Source organism: Ascoidea rubescens (genome assembly GCF_001661345.1).
Source record: "Ascoidea rubescens DSM 1968 unplaced genomic scaffold ASCRUscaffold_4, whole genome shotgun sequence".
NCBI classification, from domain to species: domain Eukaryota; kingdom Fungi; phylum Ascomycota; class Saccharomycetes; order Ascoideales; family Ascoideaceae; genus Ascoidea; species Ascoidea rubescens.
In genome coordinates this window covers 504,216-527,509 of record NW_017962916.1, presented here as the reverse complement: position 1 = coordinate 527,509, position 23,294 = coordinate 504,216, and the positions used below count along the sequence as shown (strand labels likewise).

The following is a 23,294-nucleotide window of genomic DNA, read 5'->3' as shown; positions in this document are numbered from 1 at the left end:
TTTCGTTTGATTTTGAAGAGGAAATGTTATCAGATTTTGAGTCATTTGAATTTGAGTTTGAGTTGAGATGAGATTGATCAGAGGTGTCGCTTTTTCTTGAGGATTCGCTTTCTCTTCGAGAGTAGATTATTTTGTTGAACAAGTACGAAGGTTTCTTTGATAAGGATTTAAAGGCTTGGGGATATTGGTGGTGGGACAGGCTGATCTCTATGTTTATGTTTGGGTTAGGGCTGGTGTTTGCAGTTGCGATTATGGGTTGAGAAGGATCTGGGATGGAGGAATTATTTATAAGAATTGGATTATTATTGGGATTATTGTTAATGTTATTGTTAATACTAATATTATTTGGAATATCAGGAATTAGAGAGGAAGAAGAGAGAATTGCATCACTATTAGGAGGATTTGTATTTTTAGTCAAGTTAGCCAATTTGTTTGATTTTAAAGAAGAAAACGATTTTTTAGATAAAAGACGAGGTTTTATGGGTTCAGATAAAGGAGGAACAGGGTTCTTGCAGGAGGAGTTGTACAGTCTATGAAAACCTTTGTAATTTGAGGAAAAACTAGAGGTGGTATTGGTGTTGGTGTTGGTATTGTTGTTGATAAGGGGATTGTTTTGGTTATTTAAAATGGTTGAATTGGAATCAGGAATTGTATTGCTGATGTCATTTGCAGCATTTTCTCCATCCTGAAGCTGGTTGTTGTGGTGGTGAAGACGATGAATGGGGTTTTTAGAGCTTTTTTTCGACTTTATCATTGTTGAAAGTAATTGTGGGTGTGAAATAAGCAAAGGTAAAAAATACAGCAAGCGAAAACGAAATAAAAGTAAAAAGAAGTGAATATAAATACAGGCACAACGAAGAAAGAGAAGCCAGAGAGTGGTTGCGTACGATAAAGGGAATGTGATGGAAAGAGTACTGCTTGAGCTAAAGGCTCTACTATAATAGGCCTGGGAAGGTTGAAGAAGTGTTGCTCTTCAGCTTTGAGAAAGCTGTTGTAGCTGTGTTAGTCGAAGGATGTGTGGAAGTGTTGGATAAGAGATAGTGAAGATATAATGGAGTTCCTTATTCCCTTTTTTCGAAATGAAAAAAACATAATATATTGACTGAGCTGATCAAAAATCACAAGACAAAAGAACCAGAGAAAGACCTAACACACATCTAGGCGATCCAGAACAATACAGAAGTGAGGAAACAAAAGCAGCTGAGGAAGAAAGCAGAAATAGCCAGACAGAAAAACATTCGAGAAGCAGAAGCAGCACAAGAAGCAGACGAAGCAGAAGCAGCACCACCGGGCTCGTTGTTCGGCGTGGAGCAAAACAGTGCGTTTTGCTTTTTCGCCGTTGGTCTTTCGTGCTTCGGAGCCTGTGCAGCCGTCTTCTGCTTGAGCCGCAATCTACGGCTTTTCCTCGAATACGTCGGTCGGGTTCTAGCTGCTTTCGAATAGTGCACGTGCATAGTGCATATGCAGGATGTGCATTCGGATACACACGGGTATGAGCGGATGAGTTGATGCTGACACCTTCTGGAACAAATTTTTGGAACCTGAAGCATGCAACAATAAGTATCTTTGCTTATAGATGCAACTAGACTTCTAAATCATAATTGGGCTCTTGTTTCCCCGATTTGCTTTGATTATTCACTTTACCCAAGAAAGCACTTAAATGGATATCTTTATCCGTAATATTCAATTCACATTCATATAAATACTTATACTATTGTTTGACAACGATGCTTCACTGGAAATTTGGGATATACAAAAAGAAGAATCAAATCATTTAAAAAATTATCATAAATTTCTTAATTTCAAATGGTTGAGTTTATCAAATAAGAGAATTGGAGAAATTGATAATAGAATTAAACTCTGGAGGAAACTAAAGTCTTCAAAATCTATCCATAAATTAAATTTATTTTATTTAATTTAAGTTAATCCACAATGATATATTTAATATTTTTGATAGTTTAGAGGATTTACGCTTGCTCTTTAATTCATTAGAAGTATTTGAAATCAACAAAAATTATCTTCCAGTATTACAACGCCAATATATATCATCCAATGAATTGAAGAAAATTGTTTTGGAACACTCTAGTAGCTCAAATAATGGACATTATTTACCTAAGCTTGACTTGCCATGCTTGGAAAATAACTAAATAGGAAATGTAGAGTGGTCAAAAAGTATATCAGAGAGATTAATTTGAATTCGTTTAAATATCAATTAACTGAAGAGGTTTGAAACATAACATAAACATAGAGTAGTTCTATTTATCTATTAGGAAAAATCACATCTTTCTTCTTGGTCTCCTATCACATTTAAGAAAATATTCAATGACCTTTTAGTCATTATTATTGTATATAACTTTTTTTTATGCTGAGGTACAAGCTTATATTTCTCAATTGGTAAACTTGTGTTTTATGCATGTTATGGCATATATCAGTATGTTATAATTGTACATGCATTTACAAACGCTTTTTCTTGGCGATTTTTTCAAGATTTTGTCATGTTTTGGAGACAAATTCACCATTGAATGTGGCATGGGATAAAACAAATAGTGTTTTAGTTAAAGACCAAATAATATATTAAAACAATAACCTTAATGGAAACTATATAAAAAATAGCAATGAAAATAAATGAACAAAATCTAAAAGAAAGAAAGAAAAAGAGATTTTTATAGAATTTTTCGATATTTTTATTTTATTTTTTTACGTTTTTTATTTTTTTATTTTTTTACTTTTTTGTTTATGACTGCATATTTTAGTTTTGGTTTGTTTTGTTTTATCATTTTGCTAAGTATTAATTTCTTACTATAGCACCATTATACATAATATTGAGATTACTCTTTTCTCGAACCAATTCAAAATTTCCACCTTTTTTCTTATTTTTGAGATCTTCACCCCAACGATCATAGGAGTAAAGACCGATACCGATTAATATTATACCTAAAATTTGGGAATTTGATATCAGTTTCCCACTTATAAGTATACTAACTGTTATAATCACAATTCTTTTTAGCATACTAGCAATTGAATAGCTAACAGTTGATATTGAGCCTAACAATTGAAAAGCTAATAAAGCTTGAAAGAAATGAGAGCAACCGTTTAGAACTAAAAGTTTAAAAGGAATGAAAGAGGTATTTGATTTCAGTTCTTGATCGTCAAGACAAGAACTTTTAGAGGACTTGTGATGGGAAGAAGATAATGATGATGAATGAGCAATTGAAGGAGATGACAACATTCCATGTTGAACCAAGATTTTTTCTTCAATATCATCAGAAGATAAGTAATCAGCAGGTAAATCAGGATTTTTTATACCAATGATTTGATTGTCGTTTACATAATTATTATTTGATGAAGAGGATAATTGTTGAGCAATTAGTGAAGTTGGAATTGAAGGAGTTAGCAAAGGATTTGAGCTTAGATTTAAGTTTAAACCTAAGTTAGTACTTGAAGATAATAAGATTGGCAATTCTGAAAAAAGGAATAAAGGTAAAGAAAAAATCAAGCCAAAAAGAGAACAAAAAAATAATACAGTCAACTTGTCAATTTTTATATCCTTTTTATTCAGATCATTTAAAGGCGAAGATTTTAGGGAAGAAGGGGAAGGCAAAGAGTTTGAAGGGATAAAGTTGATGTTCAAGTAGGGGCTCGTGTTTCTTGAAGAAGAATATCTTTCAATTTGTTTTTCTTGATTGTATAGTTTTTCGTCAAATCTGTTAAAGGATTCAGAAGAGGAGACACTGATATTTTGAGACAATGGTAATAAAGAGTTGGTAGGATTATTGTCAATGTTATTATTATCGAGAGAAATATTATTGGTATTGTTAATATTTTGATTAAATTTTTCATTAAATTGGTTGAAATTTTGAATGTTATTTTGAGTGTTATTTTGATTGTAATTGGGTAAATCAAGAGAGGAGTTGCTAGCTGAGAGTAAGTTTGTTGGAGTAGAAATACCGGAAGAGAGAGCCAAAACAGCAGGATTATTGTTTATTTTAGAGGAGGTGTATGTGACGACTTTTTTGCCATACATATTTTGAACAACGAAAATGAGTGTTGAGATGAAGGAGTAAAGCAAGCCTTTGAAATGGTCATTATTGGACCAATTGAAGTTAAAAATTGAAAAAAGATTCAAGAGAAAGGAGATGATGCCAGTGACATTGTTATCGGTGTCTGAACGGTTGAGGGTGTTGTTGGAAGAAGATTTACTGATGCTGGAGATGTTGTCAAATAAAACCATTATGATAACACCCAAAACAAGAGGAAAAAGGGTTAAATAAGTTTGAATAGGGAATTTTACTTTATAATATAATCTATAGGATAAAACCATTAAAAAGGGAGATAGGGTTTTAATGCTTGATACCATTGCTATTGAGATGAGAGTTGTCGATAGATGAGAGAAGAATTTTCCAATGAATTGAGAGATGCCCATTGGTAAGATTTTTGAAATGAGTTGTCTGTTTTTGAGGTAGTTTATATTAAAGTCCTTTGGGAGAAAGCCCTTTGGAAGAACTAATAGTAGGGCGTTGTTTAATTTTTTATTGATAAAGACAATTAGTAGGGTTAAGAAGATTGATGTTAGGAATTGAAAAATGGAGAGAAAGGAAGGAAAGGGAAATTTATTTAGGATTGATTTTGTTGATTGGGAAGTGATTGAGGATATAGAGTACCATAGCAAACAGGTTATGAAGATTTTAACGTTTTTAAGAGAAATGAAGGTTAATAAATTTGATTTGAAACTTTTTTTATTGGAAAAGTTTGAGTTATTTAGGTTTAAATTTAGATTTCCATTTAGATTTAGATTTGTTTTTGAAGGAGAACAAGTATTTATGATGATGTTATTGTTATTAGTATAAGCATTTGTATAGTGGTTATTGGAGAAGGAAAAGTTTTGAAAAAAGTTCCAAAGTTTGTTTAATCCAAAAGAGGATTGATCATTGTTGTAGGAATGATAGATGTTGTAGGTTGGCAAATCCATCTTATGCATTTTCATTCAGTAAATAAATTGTTTTTTTTTATTTTTTGAATTTCTTGAATTTCTTGAATTTCTTGGTGATTTCCTTTAGTGAAAAGTCAGAAGCAGGAGAGTAGAGTAGAGTAGAAGCAATGAAGCAGAAAACAACGCAGGTGGGAGAAAGTGAAATGAGAAATAAAGAAGAGAAAATAAAAGCAGAGAAAGCAGAGAATTAAATACAGATCAGAAACAAAACAAAATAATGGTATCGAAAGAATATGGGAAAATATGGGATGATGGAGGAGAGGAAAAAAGCGAGTGACAAACAACAAAAAGGAAAACTTGAAAGAAGCAGCTAAAGTAACAACGAGAAGATGAGAAGATGATAGGATGAAAAGCTCAGGAAAACAGAAAATGTCAGGAACAGAAAAGTAGAGACTGGGTCTGGCAGCAGAAGCAGCAGAAGCAGCAGAAGAGGAGCAGGGAAGTGGCTTTGCTGGGAACAGAAAGAGAGGTCGAGAAAAAACAGTTGCCGGAAGAAGTGTTGCAGTGGCAGTGAGTGTGTTGAAGAGAAGAGGACAGAAGAAGAGGAAGCAAAAGAAAAAGCAGAAGGAAAAAAAGAAGGACAGCTCCAAAAACCGGAAGCAGAAGCAGCAGAAGAAGCAGAAGAAGCTCTGGTGGCTCGAACAAAGGAGGCCCATCGGCATGGTAGCCAGTAAACGCGTCCCTATGCGCTTGTGTGTAGGGTTCTCCAATATGATTACATAAGCAGACTATTTTTACTGGCCAATCATCACGCGGATATCATGTGACTGCTCACGTCCGTTTTGCTCTGGAACGGCTCGTCTTTTGCAATGTTTTGTTGTGATAGTTGATTTGCCTCTTGGATCTCCCATAAAGATATATTCGTGCTTTTGTCCATTTCAACCATGCTTTCTACTCAATTATCCAGATCCTTCATCGGCGCTACTTCTTTTCAAGGTAAGAGACTTTTCTCTTCCGCTGCTTTGGTCAAGTTCCATTCTGCCTCTCCGTTGTTCTTGAAGAAAAAAAGCGACAAAAAATACTACCCTCATTGCTACCAAGTCTTTTTTTTGGAACAATACCCAGTGTTGAAAGCTGAACATAGCGATGTTTCTCAGAAAGATCTCTACAGGTTAATCGGCAAGACATGGAAAAATTTGAGCGAAAAACAAAAAAATGTGTACAGAGACAGGGCAGCAGAAGGAAAGAAAAAACTTCAAGCCGAAGAAGCTGCTGAAGCTGCCGAAGAGGCCAAATAATGGCTTTTGGATGTTACATTTTTGATTTTCTCAGTTTTGTTGTTTTAAAGATAGTTGTTTTCATTTCTGGCTCAATGTTGCTATTCTGGCGTGCCATGGCTGCTGTTTTTCTTTTATACATAATATATCTATGTTGCCAGTGCTTAATAATATATCCTTGTACGTTCTCGTCCTCTTTTGCAACACACTCTGCAACACCCTTGCAGTGGCCCTGTGGCCATATCTACCAAACGCAGCAGAATCCAAAAAAACGACAGATCAGAAAGCCACTAGTGCGCCGCATTGGTGGATCTCCCGCGCTGCACACCCGCATACGCACCGCAGCTCCCCGCGTGAACATTCCAGATCCAAAACGGGATTCTTTTTGTCCCAACCGTGCGTTGTTTTGTTTTTGACTGCAGCAACAATGAAAGCTCTGCTCCCAAAAGAACTGTGCAATTGAATCTCTCTGCTTCTTTTCACCATACGAGCTCAATTCAGGCCCATTTCACCTCACTCTCACCTCGCTTTTATAAATAGACTCCAGCCAGTCCTTATAAATACGTTCTGCCACAAGCTGTTTATATCTCCTGGCTGTTCCTCTACACTATGAGCTTGTCACTTTGTCACTGAAAACAATCACATACCATCCACCACTTCCAAAATGTCTACCAAAGACTCTCTCGACTCACTCCAAAAGTTTCACCTATGCAAAAGACAATGGCATGATGGATATATAGCCTTGTGTGTCTTATTACCCCTACTACTTGTCGCTGTGTTATTTGCTCTTTTCTACTACCTCAAGAAAACCAAATCAATCAAATCAAATACCTTAAGTACTTCAAACAAGAATGATTTGGAAAATGCTTTACCAAATGTTTCAAACCACGACGATCCTATCCTAAAGGATACCAAAAGCACTCAGAATCACACCCTTCATGCCTCTAATAATGACAAATCAAACCCTTCAGTTTCTTCAAAATCAAAAGATTCTCCAATAACTGAAAAACATATTTCATCCCCCTCAAATAGCGATAATAATGACAACTACGATAATGAAAAAAATATCAATCCTCGTTCTAATTCTAATCCTAATCCTAATTCTGAAAATGACACTTCTACACATTCTCACATTAATACCCAAAGTCTAATTCAAAATAAATCAACTATTCAACCTGCATCCTCCCCCAAATCTTCTTCGAAAAGTCTCTCGAACCAATTAAATAATGACAATAATAATGACAATAATAATAATAATAATAATAATAATAATAATAATAATAATAAATTAGAAGACCCCTATTCTGAAATCCCTAAAACTCCTTTAGTCATCTCAACTCATCAATCATTCGACAAACTAAACTCTGCTCCAAACTCTCCTATCGAATTCACCCCTGTATCTCCTCTCTCAATTAAAAAACCCTTCTCTGTTCAGAAATCCTCGACCTCTTTATCAAACAAATATGACAACAATATTAGACACTTAACCTTGGACCCTTCAAAGTCAAATCTCAATTTATCTTTAGACCCCTTTGCTTCTCCTGTTCACTCAAAATCCCCAGTATCTTTATCAACTCCTTTCTCTAACAACACTGCCACAGCTCTCTTTTCACCAAATGACATTGCCAACTCAAAAACAAACAACAGTAACTCAGCTTCAATCAAAGACTTTGATCAACCAATCTTATTCCAAAATGGAACCCTCAACGATAACCAAAGAATTCCTCTACCAAAGAGATCAAAATCTTCAATCTTGAGCGCAACAAGAATAAGCTGGGTCAATAAGTCAAAAAAATTCTTCAACTCGAACAGCAAAAGCTCCTCAAAATCTTCCCTAATCCATAAGGATAAACACTCTTCAAACCATTCCTCAATTGATTTGGATTTTCTTAATACCAAACTTGACAACTCAAACAATTCCCCAAATAACGAAAATCACTCTACTCAAAACTCCCTAAATGTCTACATTTCTTCTTCTCCTCTCTTGCCTGCCTCAAATATAATTTCTTCCGATTTCAATTACAGCAATAAAGGTTTAAACTCAGTCCCTCTCTCAAATCATCCTTCCCTTGATAACTTTAATTTATCCAACAACAATAATTCAAACTCAATTCCAATTTTAAATAATAGCAATAATAACAACAAATTTAATAAAAATATCGAAGATAATTACAATTACGATTCCGAAATCGATAAACCAATGGACCCAGAAATGCAAGATTTGATTGACAAAATCAATAGCATTAATGTAAATATTACAAGGGATGATACAATAATCCTCAGCGACTTTCAATCAAATAACAAAAACAATTCCAATCCCAATACCAATCCCAACACCTTTCATGATAACAACTCCTCTGTTTATCTGAATGGTAATCACAATAATGATGTTCAAACATTAAATTCGGAAAAAACTGTCACTTCTTCTTTAGCTACGACATCAAGGCGGAATCCTGACACTACACTTGATCTTCTAGACATAAATCAAATTTTAAATCAAGACAAGAAAAGTGATAAAGAAAAGGAAATCAATCAACTACAACCAACCAAGGAATCTACCATTAATCTTGCTAATAATCCAGCCTCCATTTCTTCTGTTCCTTCAAATTTAGTTCAAAGAAAAGTCTCTCCCTCAAATATCTCTCCTAGAGACTCAATTAGTGGTCCTTCTTCCTCATCAAATTTATATCTAAATGACAATATCAACAAACCCTCAACTTCAAAGCCACCGGCCATTAAAAATTCATCATTGAGACCAGAAAGTGTCAATCTCTCAAAAGATGATGTTAGTTTACAAGATCCTTATTCTATTCCTCAGTCGAGAAATTCAGTTATAACCTTTAGAAGTGCATTTACTGGAGTTGAATCATCAGCTCCATCACAATATGGTGCTGAGTCATTTATAACGGCAGAAACAAATTTTTCCAATTCAGAGGATTCTCTGAGCAGATTTAGATAACTTTATTTTAATCCAATTTAAAACTTTTGTTAATTTCTTTTTATTTTTTATTTTTTCTTTCTAGTTCACTGTTATAATTATTTGAGACTTAATCATTGTTCAGTGTATTTTTTGTTTATTAATCTTTTATTATTTTGGTTCTGATTGAAATTTTATCTTTTTTTGTATTATGTTTTAACCAAATGATTATAATTTTATTATTATTTTGCTTTTTTAATTTTCTTTTCATTCTAATTATTTCAACCTGATTTATTTCCTTAATTCTTTTTTTTTAATATTTTGTGCTTAAACTTTTTTTGTAATGAACTAATACTTTTTATAACTTGAGTTTGAATTTTTCAATCCTTTAATCTTTTAATCTTTTAATCTTTTAATCATTTATTCATTTATTCATTTATTCATTTAATCGTTTCTTTAATAATTATTTTGCTCATATTTTAGTTGATATTTTAATTTAATAAATAATTATAATTGTGAATAGTACTGGGTTGTTTTACTGTATCCAGTTATTATGATATACAATTAAATGAATTACATGTAGATAATACGTTTACATTGATATTGAAAGATATTTTGAATAGAGACGATACTTTTCAAGATAGTAAGCAAAAAAATATAGTTATAACTTAAAAGAAAGAACCTAATCTATTTAAAGATAAAATACAATATTAATTAGAGACCATTTTTGAGAAATTGAATTATAGATGTTAATAAAACGAATAAATAAAAGTAAAACATGAATTGAAAATTTTGAAAATTATGAAAAATGAAGCAAAAATGTTGGAGATAATATAATTAAAAGAACAGAGGAAATGAAATCAAGAAAGATTTCTGCCTTCAATACTAACACCACCTTGAGCTCTTGCTTTCTTTTTATTGATATATTGCATTTTATTCTTAATTCTTTTAAATTGTTCGTCTTTATTTAGAGAAGCGCCTACACCAGCTAAAGCAGCTTGAGAAGTCTTTGAGGTGTTCAAAGTCGTGATATCAACAACTGGCGCGATTCTATAGGCGGTTGTTCTAACTTCTGGAGCAACAGTTCTATTTCTTCCTTCAGCTTTTTCCTCATAAATGGATTTTCTGTTTTGTTTATCATTTGAGGCAGTCGATTTATTTTGCATTGATTTGGATAAGGAGTTTTGATTTGAGTTTTGACTAGCAAATTTTCTCTTAAGGAATTTATTTATATCAAAGTCGACCTTTTGAATGGTTTTGTTTTTATAGCTGTCTGATTTATTCATAATTGGTCTAGTCCATTCTCCTACTAATCTATCGGCTTGTCTTTTTAAGGAGGGTTCAACTCTTTTTGATTTCTGGTAAAATAGCATGACTTTGCCCAACCCAGATTCCTGGAGGTGAATCGTTTTTATGGGCAATTTCGAGATTGAGTCAAATAAACACTTTTGAATTTCAAAAGCAGGAAGTGAGGCATCAGGCAAAGGTTCTAGCCATTTCCTGATGGCAGCTAGTAAATTGTTATCCAATATCGAGTCAGCCAAATCAGCTCTTAGTAAGATTTCCTTGACTTTTGGCAATAATAGTAGTTTGTTTGTAGCCGGAATTTTGTTATTCAGAGCAGCTTCATCTTGCTCAGCAGCGTAGGCCATTTCGTTTTTCAATCTTTCAATCTTGGCATCTTGCTGTTGTTCCAAATCAACTGAATCGATTTTCTTTCGTTTTTTCTTTTTGGACAAGCTTTGCACAGCAGCATCTAATTTCTCTTCGTATTCTCGTTTTCTTCTTTCATTGGAGTCCAATACCTCCTCTGTGTTGGCGTACGATTGGTTTCCGGCAGAAAGGCCAGGCCCATATTCTTTTCTGGACAGTCTCACACCAATACCATTGACAACAGGGACAGGATGGTCGTCGTACTGGGTGTTGGCCTGAGAAGAGCTTCGCTTCTTGTGAATGGACAAGCTAAAGGGGTCTTCCTCTGGCTCCGGAGCATCTTCGTCGACCTCAGACAAGTCGTCGTGGTCAAAGTCCTGGGCGTCGGTACGCTGAACTTCAGCAATGGAGTGGGACTCAGAATCAGGAGCAGGGTGGGCATCAGATTCATTCATTGTAGTTGGAGAAGAAGAAGAAGAGTTGGTCCCAGCAGCGAAGAAAGAGACAAGAGCTTTTGAGTGGGCAAAAATCGAGTTACCCGGAGTGGCATAAAAAGCAGGAAAAGAAGAAGAATTCTTTCTGCTGCTTTAATTGCTTTAACTGCTCAGTAACAACAAACAACAACGAACAACACATCACAATGTTTGGTTTAGGTGCTCCTCCCTCAGAGAAAGAAAAGCAGATCCACACTGCTCAAACATATGCCACTCTTCAAACTGCCTTCTACATCGCCAGTGCGTTGTATTTCAGTAAGTATCTCTCCAGCTAGAGCAGTTGAAGAGCTGCTGAAGACTTTGAAGACTTTGAAAAGTTTGGGTACTAACACTCTTTTTAGCCCCTATTGTGTTCCATTTCGTTAAAAAGCTCGCTAAATAGGCTTTTTTTCAACTGTTAGGTGGTGTTGTTGGCGCCTATAAATAATTTGTAAACTATGTATATAAGCATCTGGTTTTTATTTTAAACGCTGGTTCTTGGGTCATGATTCGAATCTAATTTCTTCTATTTATATGTACAAGAAAATAAATAAATAAATAAGAAATAAAAGTCAATTTATCTAAAAAAAAGCTAGACGTAAAAGTTACAGTAAAGGAAACAAGTTCCATTTTGTTTATTTTGTTTATTCTTTTTCTTCTTCTATGACACTTTGGTTGAATATCAATAACGCTTCTTCTAATTTTTCCAATTGAAATGCCTTTGACTCTTTCAACTTTGATTTGGTCTTGGGATCAGTGATAAAGATCTTCTTATCTTTCAAAGTAGCGACCAAGTTGTTGAACAACTCTTTCGACTCAATACCTTTGACAAATGTCAAATACAATCCCACTAAGGGATCGATGATTGGGAAATACTCTTTAATCTGTTCGTCGGTACCAAATTTCTTCAATTTAAAATTGGCATTGAATAAGATTCCCTCCAATAAATTTTCGTTTGCTGAGTTTTCAAAAACATTAGACTTTATATCGAATAAAGCTTCATTCAACCTGGTTAGTTGATTGTACAATTCTGTAGTACCCTCTTCATTCCCAACAAAGCTACTATTTTTATCTCCATTATCATTACTATTTTTGTTTCCACTCGTTTGCACCCTCTTTGGAATATAATTTTCTTCAAACTCTTTCAAAAACTTCAATTTAAACGATTCAAAATTGCCCTGGGCATTCTCAAAAAGCTTTTGTCTTTCCCCTAAAACATATCGAATTCTCCACATTGTAGTCCTGATATCCTCCGATGCTTTTTCAAATAGATCAACATCGGATCTGAAATCGTTCTTGTAAAGATAATGCTCTCTCGCGAGGATATTCCTCTCTTTAAGACATGTGTACCATAAACTATGGAGATCATTGAAATCCTTTCTTCGTAGTTCTGGCACTGTCCATGGTCTCCCTGTTTGATCGAGTTCACCTGTAGATCGTTGGTACTTTTTATTGTGGAAAAACTGCCATAGTGGGTGGTCATCTTTCACCTTGATAAACTTGGAACTAGGAGTAATTGGTGCTTTCAACTTGTACTTGTGTCCATGAATTCGTGAACTGGCTATCGAACTGGTATGAAACTGCTTTGAAAAACTTCTGCTCATCATCTTCGGGCTCAACTCTCACAATAAATCTCAATAACACACCTAATCAATTAAAAACCAGGCCCCAGTTGCAAAATCTCTCAAAGTATTCGAAAACGCTTTTTCTCCTTCGTTTGAATTTTCATTGGGAAGCTGAAACAAAAGGTCATCTGACCAAATGAACCAAATGAAAATAGAAGCAGAAGCAGAGGCAGAAGAAGCAGGAAAAGAAGAAGCACTGAAAGAACAACTACTGGGTATACAATGAGTGAGCTGGACGTCGTTGAGCCCCTTGACTTGATCAAGTTGTCCTTGGACGAAACTGTCTACATAAAGCTTCGTGGTGCCAGAGAAATAGTGGGCACTTTGCATGGCTACGACTCTCACTGTAACATGGTTTTAGGCGACACAGTGGAGACGATATTTCTCGTTGATCAAAACGACCCCAAGAAGTTTGTCAAAAAGATCAAAAAACACGATATGCTTTTTGTGAGAGGTGATTCTGTCATATTGGTTACTTCTCCTGATTTCGACGAGGTGTGAGACAGCTTCTTGATGCTGGAATTATTATTTTTTTTTCTTGTTCCCTTGACAGAAAGTGTACAATAAATTGAGGATATGCTGGAATCTCTTTCAAATCTACAGTCCTATTGTTGTAATGATTAATTCTACTGCAATTGATATAATAAACTACTTTTTATTTGATTATTCTAGAATATTGACAATACAAGTATATTAATTTTTCACAAATCGTAATTGAACCTTAATATAATAATAAAGAAATACTATCATTGAACTTGTTAACTAATTCAAATTTTTTTGAACAATTTTTTGCCTCCACAAAAGTATCTGCTCAAACAGAAAAAGAAACTGCAAACAGCACTGGCACAACCTACAAATATAACAGCATTATCATACCCTTTTGAATTGGTTGAATCGCCAATTAATGCACCGCTTATTGGTAAACTGATCAATGAACCAAAGGCTGCAATGAAATAGCCTGTGCCATATCGTTTGCCGAACTCTTCTGTATTACTAATTTGGCCACAGCATGATGGAGGTAGACTTAAAATTGCTGCAACACAGAACCCCCAAATACCCACAAAGGAATATAAAGCATATATGTTATATCCAAATGGCAACCATATAATGAATATTGTTGCAGTAGATAGAATGGTGAATATACTAATAATATTAAACCGACCATACTTGTCAGCCAAATAACCTGGAATCATTCTTCCAGGAATCCCAGCGACGTTTAAAACTGTGATTAACAACAAACTTTGAGAGTCAGAAAATCCTTTTGCCAAAGCATAAGAAGAAATGTACCCAAATACTATATAAGTATAAAGCTCCAGAAAAAAGAGAGCTGCGACATAGGCACAATAGGTTCTCTCTTTAAAATACGTGTAATCAAAACTCTCTTGAAAAGTTTTACTTAGTAGCTTGAAGAAAGATTTCAAAGACCCAATTTGAAAAGAATCATTTTTTTTAAATCTTTCCTTGACCAATAATATACCAATTGATTGAGATCCGAGTGAAATGAAACCAAGAACTCTCATTGACCATTTAAAACCAATTTTCGGATACAAATCTCTTAGAACCAAGGGGAAAACAGCACCACCAATTGAACCACCAATGGATGCAATGCAAATAGCAAAAGCTCTTTTCTTCGAAAACCAATGCGAAATTACACTGATAGACGTATTAAACACAAAAGACGTCCCAACACCATTTAAAATACTAAAACATAAAATAAATTGATAGTATTTAGTGCAATTTCCAAGAGCAAAATAGGATGTTGAGATGAAAATGTTACCAATAGTTAATGGAATCGTTGAGCCAAATTTGTCAAAAAATGGTCCACCATAAACACTTGTAGCAAAGGTTATGAAAGAGAAAATGGAAAAAATCCACGAAATAGATAGAGCGTTTAATTCTTTTAACTGGTGATATTGCAAGTAAGATTGAATCGCACCTGAGGCATTCAATAAACCAAAAGAAATAAATAAACATAGAAACGACCCCAATACCACCAACCAAGCTCTGAGACCACCTTCAGGAAAATTTAACCCTTGATCTAGATTTTTAATCAACAGAGAACCTTCGTGATTGAAATCGTTTGAATTATCAATACTAGTGGAATTCAAGCCTGGCTTGAGATTTGAAGTCGAGCCAGAATTAAAATTAAAATTAAAATTAGAATTAGAATTAGAATTAGAATTAGAATTAGAATTAGAATTAGGATTGGGCTTGAAGTGGACAGTTGAGTGAGCAATGGTTTCAAGGTTTTTGGGAGCATTAGTTAAGGAGTAATGTTTTTTGAGATGTGTGGAGTTGTTACTTTGTAGCTCAGCTAAAGAAATGATATCCATTATATTTTTTTTCTTACACTATATTTTCTCAAGTTGAATCTGCTTCTCTTATGATATTTGTTATTTCTAAACGATTATTCAGTGCAAATACCATCAAGGTGCATCCACTTTAAAGTATACAAGCTCCATTATAAACGACTGGAAAGGCTAGAAAAGCTACAGGAGATCATGGAAAACAAGTGCTGAAACCCATTATCAATCCTTAATATGCTCACTCTTCTTGGGGATTAAGTTAGGGTTTGCTACGAAAATGGCTGCTGCAAAAAAGCCTGTAAAGGCAAGACATTTTCTTTCGGTTATTGTTTTCCCTTTCGCTAGACACAAAGCCAATTTGGCACCAGAAGCACCTCATCCAGCAGAAGCAGCAACCACAGCTGTTCGAGCTCAAGTTCTAGCTCTTGTCCTAACTGTTGCAAGTTCTTTTAGAAACGCATCTCTATCGATTCAATTCCCAAGATTCAAAAGCCATTCCACCTCCAAAGAAGTCTCAATTAGGTAGTAAGATTAGAAGTTAGTGACTTTTTAGGAAACCGCCGACGATAATGATCCGGGTAGAGAAGGTGTTTGGCTATTGGTGTGCTTCTATCAGGACATTTGACCTAAAACGGCTTTCTGAAAAAGCTTAAATACAGAGCATAATTAAAGGGAGTGTAAAAGAGAACTTAAAGGAAAGACTTAAAGAAAGGCTGTAAAAAAGAACTGTAAAGAAAGGCTCAAAGTCTACAAGGAAGACTAAAATGGTAGTCAACTACTGATTTTACAATAATCTCACAATCGAGAAACGCTAAACAGGTGTTTGACGCCGGTTATTTGACCTCATTCTTATTGGTGCTTGAGAACGTATTGTTCTCTTAGAGCTTTTGAGTGGGATAATTTTTCGAATGTGGCAGATATTGATAAGTCGACTGTATGGCTACGCCATTGGGTTTTTAAATGTTCAAAGATGGTTACAACAGACAATATAACTGTTGATATTTTCAGGTTTCATTTTCAGTCACCGTTGTGGAGAATCAGAGTTATCCACTCAGAAAATATTGGGCAACCCAGCTATATTTCAAATGGTTTTTCTTCATATTGTACAAAATCCAACAAAGGAATTCTCATTCAACATAGTTTAATCTTAAATATTGAACCATAAATGGTTGGTGCTACACAATACAAACACCATATTCTTCGGTTAAATTATTAACTCCAAGAGTCTAGGTAGTGGTCACTATTGTCCTTATCGGCTCACGCTAACAAACACCCTTTAATAGGTTTAAAATTTAAAATGAGCATTTTGCACACTTATTTTGTTATCACATACAAATATCTTGAGGAATAGGGAATCAAAATGCAACACAATGTTATTTGGTTTTAAGTTTTCCAGAACAAAAACAAAAATAAAACAATAAGGAAAAGTTTGAAAAGAAGAGAAAATAATATTGTTAATCAAACATGACTTGAGTTGAGTCACCAACAAATAATATAAATTTCAAGGTTTTGATTTGTATTTCAAAAAAACATTTTTCTCATTTTAGTTTTAGATCTCATCCTTATATCACTCAATATTAGAATGGGATTTGGTCACCAAAAAATATAGCACAATGAATAGTAAGTATAATTAGTAATTTCCATATTATGTTTTCAATGAACCAAATACTAAAGCTTTCCGCAGACCCACCCTTTTCAGCTGAAAATCAGGTTACGACCGATTCTCTTTTATCTCCATCAACTTCAGACAGATCCAAATGTGACGACACAGTTGTTCATATACTACCTTCCTTTCAGATGTATGAAACTTTCATAAAGTCAAACTCATTGAATACTGTTCAGCTACTATCCACTGCTTTAACTCCTGCTGTTTCCAATTCAAGTTCAAGTGATCTCTCTAACAAAAACTCGATTAAAAGCTTCCAATTAGAAAACCCCCCTGCTTATCAGCCCATATCCACCTCCAGCTCCACCAACATCTCCAATTTTAACAATAGCCTCAACTCAAATTCCAATCCCAATCCCAACTTTAATGCAGCCTCTAATGATCTTTCAACATTTTTTTCTCTCCCTACTAATACTTCTAATAGTTTTAATGATCAAACTATAAATGAATCTAATAATGAAATTAATAGAGAGCCAATAGACCTATTCTTGGATGCGAAACATGATAACCTCTCAACTGTATTATATGACAATATACAAAATCTCAGTGAAAAATTAAATCATAAAATCTCAATCAAAATGGTAGTAACCAAATCATCTCCAAGCTTCCACATCCCTTCGATTGCACAAGGTTTCTTAAAAGAGTTTACTACAGGTGATTTAATTGAAGGTTATGTTATCATCCAAAATTTATCATCCAACCCAATCCCCTTCCATAATTTCTATGTATCACTTGAAGGCACCATATATAACTTCAATTCAGATATGACTTATAAAAAGCAGATTCTTTCGATGGTTGATTTAAGTGCCTCATGGTCATTTGGCTCAATAATATCACCCAATGGTATGTCCTACCCTTATTGTATTAGTAAATCTCATTTTGATAATTGCTGTCTTGGTTTGCCAGATGATAGAATACTAGAACCTAATACCAAATACAAAAAACTCTTTTACTTCAAAGTCCCTAATAAATTGTTAGATTCTGCTTGCCATCATAATTACTTTTACTCAAATTCTCATTTAAACCTACCTCCAAGTTTAGGCATTGAATGCAAAGAGAAGGAGATCAATAGATCTTTATCTATGAATAAAATATCTGGGGTATCCTATTTTGATCATACCCCAGGTTCTCCTTATACATTAAATGACTTTAGTGATTTTGAGTCTGCTGTCTGTTATTCCCTTAATTCCAGGCTAATTTGCCATATTAACAGCGACATTTCTTCCTTGAGTCTAAATGATTTTTTTATTTCTAGCAAGGTTGAATATAATATCAGAATAATTCCTTCATCCAAACCTAGTCATAATGAAACTCTCTTCATTAACACAAACAGATTCAAGAACAAGTCTCATCATTTCAATGAACAATTGCAAATTTTAGAAAATTCTATTTCCAATCAAATTAACAATTTGGAGAGGTTGTCAAAACTGAACAACGAAAATTGTATCGACACAGCATCTTATACCTCTCTCTCAACTCCTGTTATCCTAAACACACAGTCATCAGTTAATGGTAACCTATCTGACAGATCTCCAATTTCTGGTGTTTCTTCTGATATTTTTAATGAAAGAAAAAAAAAGAATCAATTAACGTCAGTTGCTGATTCTGCCTATAATTTTGGACCTGCTGTAGGCGATTTGAAAAACGAATGGTTTGATTATCAGTTGACACTAAAAAGGCACAAAACCAACAATATATTCAGCGGGTTCTTTAATCATAACACCATTCTTTCAAAAAAACCTTCAATTGATATAGTTCTTCAAATAAAACCTCCCGACTATGATTTGCCTTATTTATGCCCTGAATTAGTGTTGATAAAAAATCCAAATCTCAAGGCTGCTCTTAATGATTACTATTCTGAATCTAATCTAAAAGAATTGGATGTTTTCTTGACTTTAAATAATATCAAACCAACTCAACTCAAAAGTCAAAAGTTCAGAAATCAAGATTTCCAAATGCCAGAAATCACATCTGTTTCGTTGAATTTAATTGCTGTAACTACTAAGTCTTCCACTTCTGTTCCTTTTGATTTGCCTCATGGGCTCTTCTTGAATAAAAACAGTTACAGAAGGCTTATCAACACATTCAATACATTTGATGAAAGGATAAATAACTTGGAAAAGGGTTTAATACTCGAAGTTGATAACAGTGTCATCCAAATAATTAACTGTTTCAAAAGTTTAAAATATAAGGAAGCTTTTATTCCTGGTTTGTTTGATGTTCTTAATTCGGATCAGATACGACTGAATTCATGGCAAAAAAAAAGTGGGAATCAGCTGAATGATCGATCAAGCTGGGAGACTCAATTTAAAATACAATGGAGATTGAGACCCAATATCAAAAAAACTTTGGTACCTGATTTCCAAAGTTGTTTAATTTCAAGATTTTATTTTATCAGGTTGTCTATTGTCATTGATAATGCCTTTTTTGCTCATGTTCAAGTTCCTATAAATGTTTCCAGTTTAGGACTAGATTAATGTTGTTAAATTCTTTTTTAATATTTTTGTTGTGATTTTTTGGTTATACTTTGGTTCGGCCTTTGAAGACAATAAGAAAACTTTGAAGTTCTTCAAAAAGTTGATAATGATAGTTTGGAACAAAATAGACTGAAATTGCTCATTTTTATTACAATGATTTGGTTTTGTGAAAATCACAAAACAAAACAACCAAAGTTACAGGCACTGACACTGGAATGACAAAGCTACAAAATATATCAAAATGAATGTGACTCTGATTAATTAAAAAGAAGTGGAAATCTGATTCAGATACAGAAAACTTTTACTGTGTTGTCATTGAATTTTTGAATATTATTTAGCAATGGCGACTATTTTGTTAAAGGTAGAGCTAGCTTAAGCTTCTAAATTCTCAATAACTTTCATTGCTTCGTCCTATTAAAACGGATTCCAACGCTTTTCATTTTCATGTACCATTTTAATTAAAACCTCTACTTCTTTCATTAGTATCATCGAGTAAGAAAACAATTTGTTTAAAAGTCATTGTCTCTTGAGCTAAACTAAACTTGTGATTTGACTCTAAAAGAAAATGATTCATCATGTTTGAGAGGATTGAAAGCTTTATATACGAAACTAACTGCTAATTTTTTGTGTTTGTTGAAAGTTTTGAAGCAGTACGTTTAACTATTCTTCATTTATAACATATTTCAATATCCCAAGCTTTTCCTTCGTTTAATTTTTCTTTATCAAGATCAGCAACTTTTTGTTTCTAATCCTCACAGGGTTTTCATTGCAGCATTTGTAAACAATAATTCATAATCTGAAATGAGTTTTAGAATAACATCTACCATTGAAAAATCACTTTCAATTGATTTGGGGTGAGCCCAGGATTTCGAAACTATCATGCAACTTTCTTTGGTCAAACCTTTGACAGAAACACCCAAATTGGAGCTAAAAATGGCAAGATAAGGAAGTGCTAGTGCTGATGGTGAAAAATTAGTTAGCAATTTTACATCCAACTTTTTTCTTCATAAACTGATCGTTTTCTACCAAGTATCCTTTTTCATTATATTTATATGGCTGGATTAACTTTGACATCCGAATCAACACTGCCCAGAGCTTGATATGAGGCTGCAAGATATAACATTGGACACAGTAGTAATTAAGTTATCAATATTATTGTTATGGATGTTAGAAAATAGTTCAATTGTACCTATTGTCAACATTAGTAATTGCAGCTGGTAGAATTAATGCAAACGAGGTTGATAAGCTAAGGCAATTTAAATGACTCCAGCATTGATATGAATTGACAACCAATAATCAGGCTAAATACAAAATGATCCGAGCAATTCAATGAAATCCATGGAAGTACTTGTTTCTGTAAAGTACCACAATTGAACCAAAAACACTGAATGATGATATGGTGAACAAACAAACCCATGAGATATATGACATTTAATACTTATATCACCCTTTAAAAAAGAAAGTAGAAGAAGTTTATTTAATAAGATACAGGGTTGTTCTCTACCAGTTCCATGGTCAAAAATCTTACTTGCATGACTTCCCTTCCTGATTGATCCAAGCTGCAGAGAGCTGCAGCAGAAGCTCACTACACTACATGATGTATTAAAACTGAAGATTACACCCAACAAAAGATTAAACCTTGATCAACAGAGAAGCTGAAAAGAAATCAGCTCGGAGATGTCTTGAAAAAATCAGCTAATATCGCCCCAACACCTTTTTCAAAAAATCACCTAATAGTTTTCAGCTAGTAATTGCATGAAAATGCTTCATCATGTAGCTGATGTGAGCCTCCCGGACGTCTACATTTGGTCCCTCAGTATATGTCACGGCTTTGCTCCAGTGACGCTCGGTGATCTATCCCAGTTCTCCAATAAAAAGCTGGGGATCTCTGCTACCGATGCGATCATATAGCGAATCGATGTTGCGGAAAATCCATGAAGATGTAATAAAAGCAAAGTCTATCTATGAAAAAAGAAGGGGAAAAAAATTGCTAGTCACCTTAAAAAGAATGCGATGGATCACAGATTGTCAAGAAAGCTGACCAGTGACCGACACCGAGAGACCAAATTTAGACATTCAAGAAGCTCAAAACAGCCCTCCATAAATCAGCAACCCCAGCTCAGACGATTGAGTTAATGGAGGCCAACAATGTCGTTAGCCTGCAGACGACGATCGGAGTGACCGAGCGTGTCGTGAGGTGGCAAGATGTCTACACTTGATCCCGTGCTGTCCGCCTTGCATGTGCTCCGGTGACTCTCCGTGATCAAACTCGGTTCTTTGTAATTAGTGATGGCAATCATTTCTACGCTCCCTATCGGAGATGCTTTCAATTCAGATATATTATCATTGGTTTGCTATACCAGGTGATGAGCACTATTCTCAGTGTTTGCTGGGAAGAATCGCAAAGTCTGATGCTTGGTGCTAGCGTCACCACTCAGCTCATGGAATTAGAGATTATTGGTGTTCAATTTGGGGTGTTGACTCAATCAATTAGGCAACAAAATTCTATATTTGCTGATCATGCTGACTCACACAGAGCAAATAGTTGCATTATATTGCAGTTGAAATATGCCAGTGACTGACGTCATTGGCTTTGCTTAACTGCCATGAGTGGAATGCCATTAGAAGAATGCCAGGGAAATATAAGTTAACCTGAGAGGCCTCTCTAGTATCATTAGTGCTAACGCTCGCTTCATCAGTGGCACGTCACTATTAATTGATGATTCCTATTAGCTAATGTAGAATAGTACAGTTTACAACAGCAATTTCGATTCAGCTCATTTCTTTATTTTCAAGATATAATACGCTGAAGATGTTGCCGCGATTTGTTGTGTTCATTCACTTTTGGATTTTCTCTATGTGGAAATGTCGTTATTCCAATTTTTACGCAATCAACATATTGATATAGAAATTCTGCGGCTTTGCCCAATAAAGATTGAGGTCATACACCCGCTGGTAGGTCTGAAAACCGCCATTAGTTTTGATCATGATAAGATATTTAAATATCCAGAAGCGGTTCGATTGACATGCTACTGCTATCGTGATTAATAACTGTTATCCACTCAGTGATTCAATGCACAGCCAGCGCCTGCTGAATCATGGTATGCTGCGGACATATCATGTGATGAAGAACCTTTGGCTGCTTTGGCTGTTCGGAGGTCTTTCAAAGTTGATGAATCGTTGTGCGATTGATTGATAAAATAACTGCAATTGCTCTTCGGAATTGCCCATTGCTCAAGCTGACCTCTAGTGCTTTGCAACATATTTCTGTTGACGGAAATTGAATAAGACACTTGACTGTTGATTCGCATCTGTTTGCTAACAACCGTGAAGCAATTGCTGATTTCACAGTCAATGGCTCTGTATTTCACCCCATTCGGGGAGCACTAGAAAATGGCTATTCTTCATTTTATGGTGCCATTTCAACTTCATTGTCAGCCACTGCATGTACACGATGCTGCGGCTCAATGCAAGACAGCTGCGTATATCCGAATGGAGCACTATACGCTGAAAGAGCAGCTTTCAATCTGTATAGATGACCCGGTGGCAGCGCCGCTGCTTAGCTAACTACTTCAATCTGGAATGATCGTTCAGTACATGCCAGTGAGACTGATGCTAGGTCTTTAACAAGATCCTAAGACGCTTTTGCTGTTGGTGATTCAAGAAAGATGATTTGTTTTAACGGAGATGCTACCAATATTATTATTACGTTGTCTACGAAAAGAGGCTACTTGCGCTTTTGTTCATCGTCATGTTGATGTCCTGAAGCGAATGTCGTTTTTTGCTGTTGGTGAAAATCGTTAGTTTCTCTGCAATATTGACAGTTTATGATCTACTAAGGTTGTGGATCAAATTGCGGCGGAGGAGTAGCTGATGCCAGGTTTGTATATTTGATTAGATTCATTGAACACTTTGCCTGAAGCTGTTTCTCCGGCCTGATAGGATTATTTGTTGAAAACAGGCTATTCAT

General features: G+C 34.7%; 8 protein-coding genes across 8 annotated transcripts; 4 read left to right on the top strand and 4 right to left on the bottom strand.

Moving 5' to 3' along the window:
* Window positions 1–2,887: 2,887 nt before the first annotated feature.
* Window positions 2,888–4,693, bottom strand: ASCRUDRAFT_27973 (TPT-domain-containing protein; the record flags this gene model as incomplete). The annotated part of the gene is made up of 4 exons (XM_020190027.1): window positions 2,888–3,141; window positions 3,427–3,547; window positions 3,968–4,071; window positions 4,171–4,693. Coding segments are annotated over 4 exons (1,002 nt in total), but the record flags the coding sequence as incomplete, so codon positions are not given.
* Window positions 4,694–5,874: 1,181 nt separating this feature from the next.
* Window positions 5,875–6,228, top strand: ASCRUDRAFT_69611 (HMG-box domain-containing protein; the record flags this gene model as incomplete). Its single annotated transcript, XM_020191690.1, has 1 exon — window positions 5,875–6,228. One exon carries the CDS (start codon window positions 5,875–5,877, stop codon window positions 6,226–6,228), a length of 354 nt encoding a protein of 117 aa, XP_020048202.1.
* A 519-nt stretch (window positions 6,229–6,747) lies between these two features.
* ASCRUDRAFT_139023 (uncharacterized protein) lies at window positions 6,748–9,482 on the top strand. The gene has a single exon (XM_020189148.1). It carries the CDS (start codon window positions 6,872–6,874, stop codon window positions 9,164–9,166), a length of 2,295 nt encoding a protein of 764 aa, XP_020048201.1. The 5' UTR covers window positions 6,748–6,871; the 3' UTR covers window positions 9,167–9,482.
* Window positions 9,483–9,753: 271 nt separating this feature from the next.
* Window positions 9,754–11,493, bottom strand: SPN1 (transcription factor SPN1). The gene has a single exon (XM_020192950.1). It carries the CDS (start codon window positions 11,230–11,232, stop codon window positions 9,985–9,987), a length of 1,248 nt encoding a protein of 415 aa, XP_020048200.1. The 5' UTR covers window positions 11,233–11,493; the 3' UTR covers window positions 9,754–9,984.
* A 656-nt stretch (window positions 11,494–12,149) lies between these two features.
* Window positions 12,150–12,797, bottom strand: MRPL4 (mitochondrial 54S ribosomal protein uL29m; the record flags this gene model as incomplete). Its single annotated transcript, XM_020189758.1, has 2 exons — window positions 12,150–12,351; window positions 12,415–12,797. Coding segments are annotated over 2 exons (585 nt in total), but the record flags the coding sequence as incomplete, so codon positions are not given.
* Window positions 12,798–13,097: 300 nt separating this feature from the next.
* Window positions 13,098–13,376, top strand: LSM3 (U4/U6-U5 snRNP complex subunit LSM3; the record flags this gene model as incomplete). Its single annotated transcript, XM_020190410.1, has 1 exon — window positions 13,098–13,376. The coding sequence occupies one exon, from the start codon at window positions 13,098–13,100 to the stop codon at window positions 13,374–13,376; it is 279 nt and encodes a 92-aa protein (XP_020048198.1).
* A 153-nt stretch (window positions 13,377–13,529) lies between these two features.
* ASCRUDRAFT_75148 (MCT family MFS transporter) lies at window positions 13,530–15,349 on the bottom strand. The gene has a single exon (XM_020192949.1). It carries the CDS (start codon window positions 15,206–15,208, stop codon window positions 13,643–13,645), a length of 1,566 nt encoding a protein of 521 aa, XP_020048197.1. The 5' UTR covers window positions 15,209–15,349; the 3' UTR covers window positions 13,530–13,642.
* A 1,445-nt stretch (window positions 15,350–16,794) lies between these two features.
* On the top strand, window positions 16,795–19,324 carry ASCRUDRAFT_85397 (uncharacterized protein; the record flags this gene model as incomplete). The annotated part of the gene is made up of 3 exons (XM_020194897.1): window positions 16,795–16,801; window positions 16,866–17,690; window positions 17,754–19,324. The coding sequence occupies 3 exons, from the start codon at window positions 16,795–16,797 to the stop codon at window positions 19,322–19,324; spliced, it is 2,403 nt and encodes an 800-aa protein (XP_020048196.1).
* Between the last annotated feature and the right edge of the window lie 3,970 nt (window positions 19,325–23,294).

Excerpts from the sequence above, each read along its gene's own strand:
- ASCRUDRAFT_75148 (XM_020192949.1), bottom strand. The coding sequence starts at position 15,208 with ATGGATATCATTTCTTTAGCTGAGCTACAAAGTAACAACTCCACACAT.
- ASCRUDRAFT_139023 (XM_020189148.1), top strand. The coding sequence starts at position 6,872 with ATGTCTACCAAAGACTCTCTCGACTCACTCCAAAAGTTTCACCTATGC.
- SPN1 (XM_020192950.1), bottom strand. The coding sequence starts at position 11,232 with ATGAATGAATCTGATGCCCACCCTGCTCCTGATTCTGAGTCCCACTCC.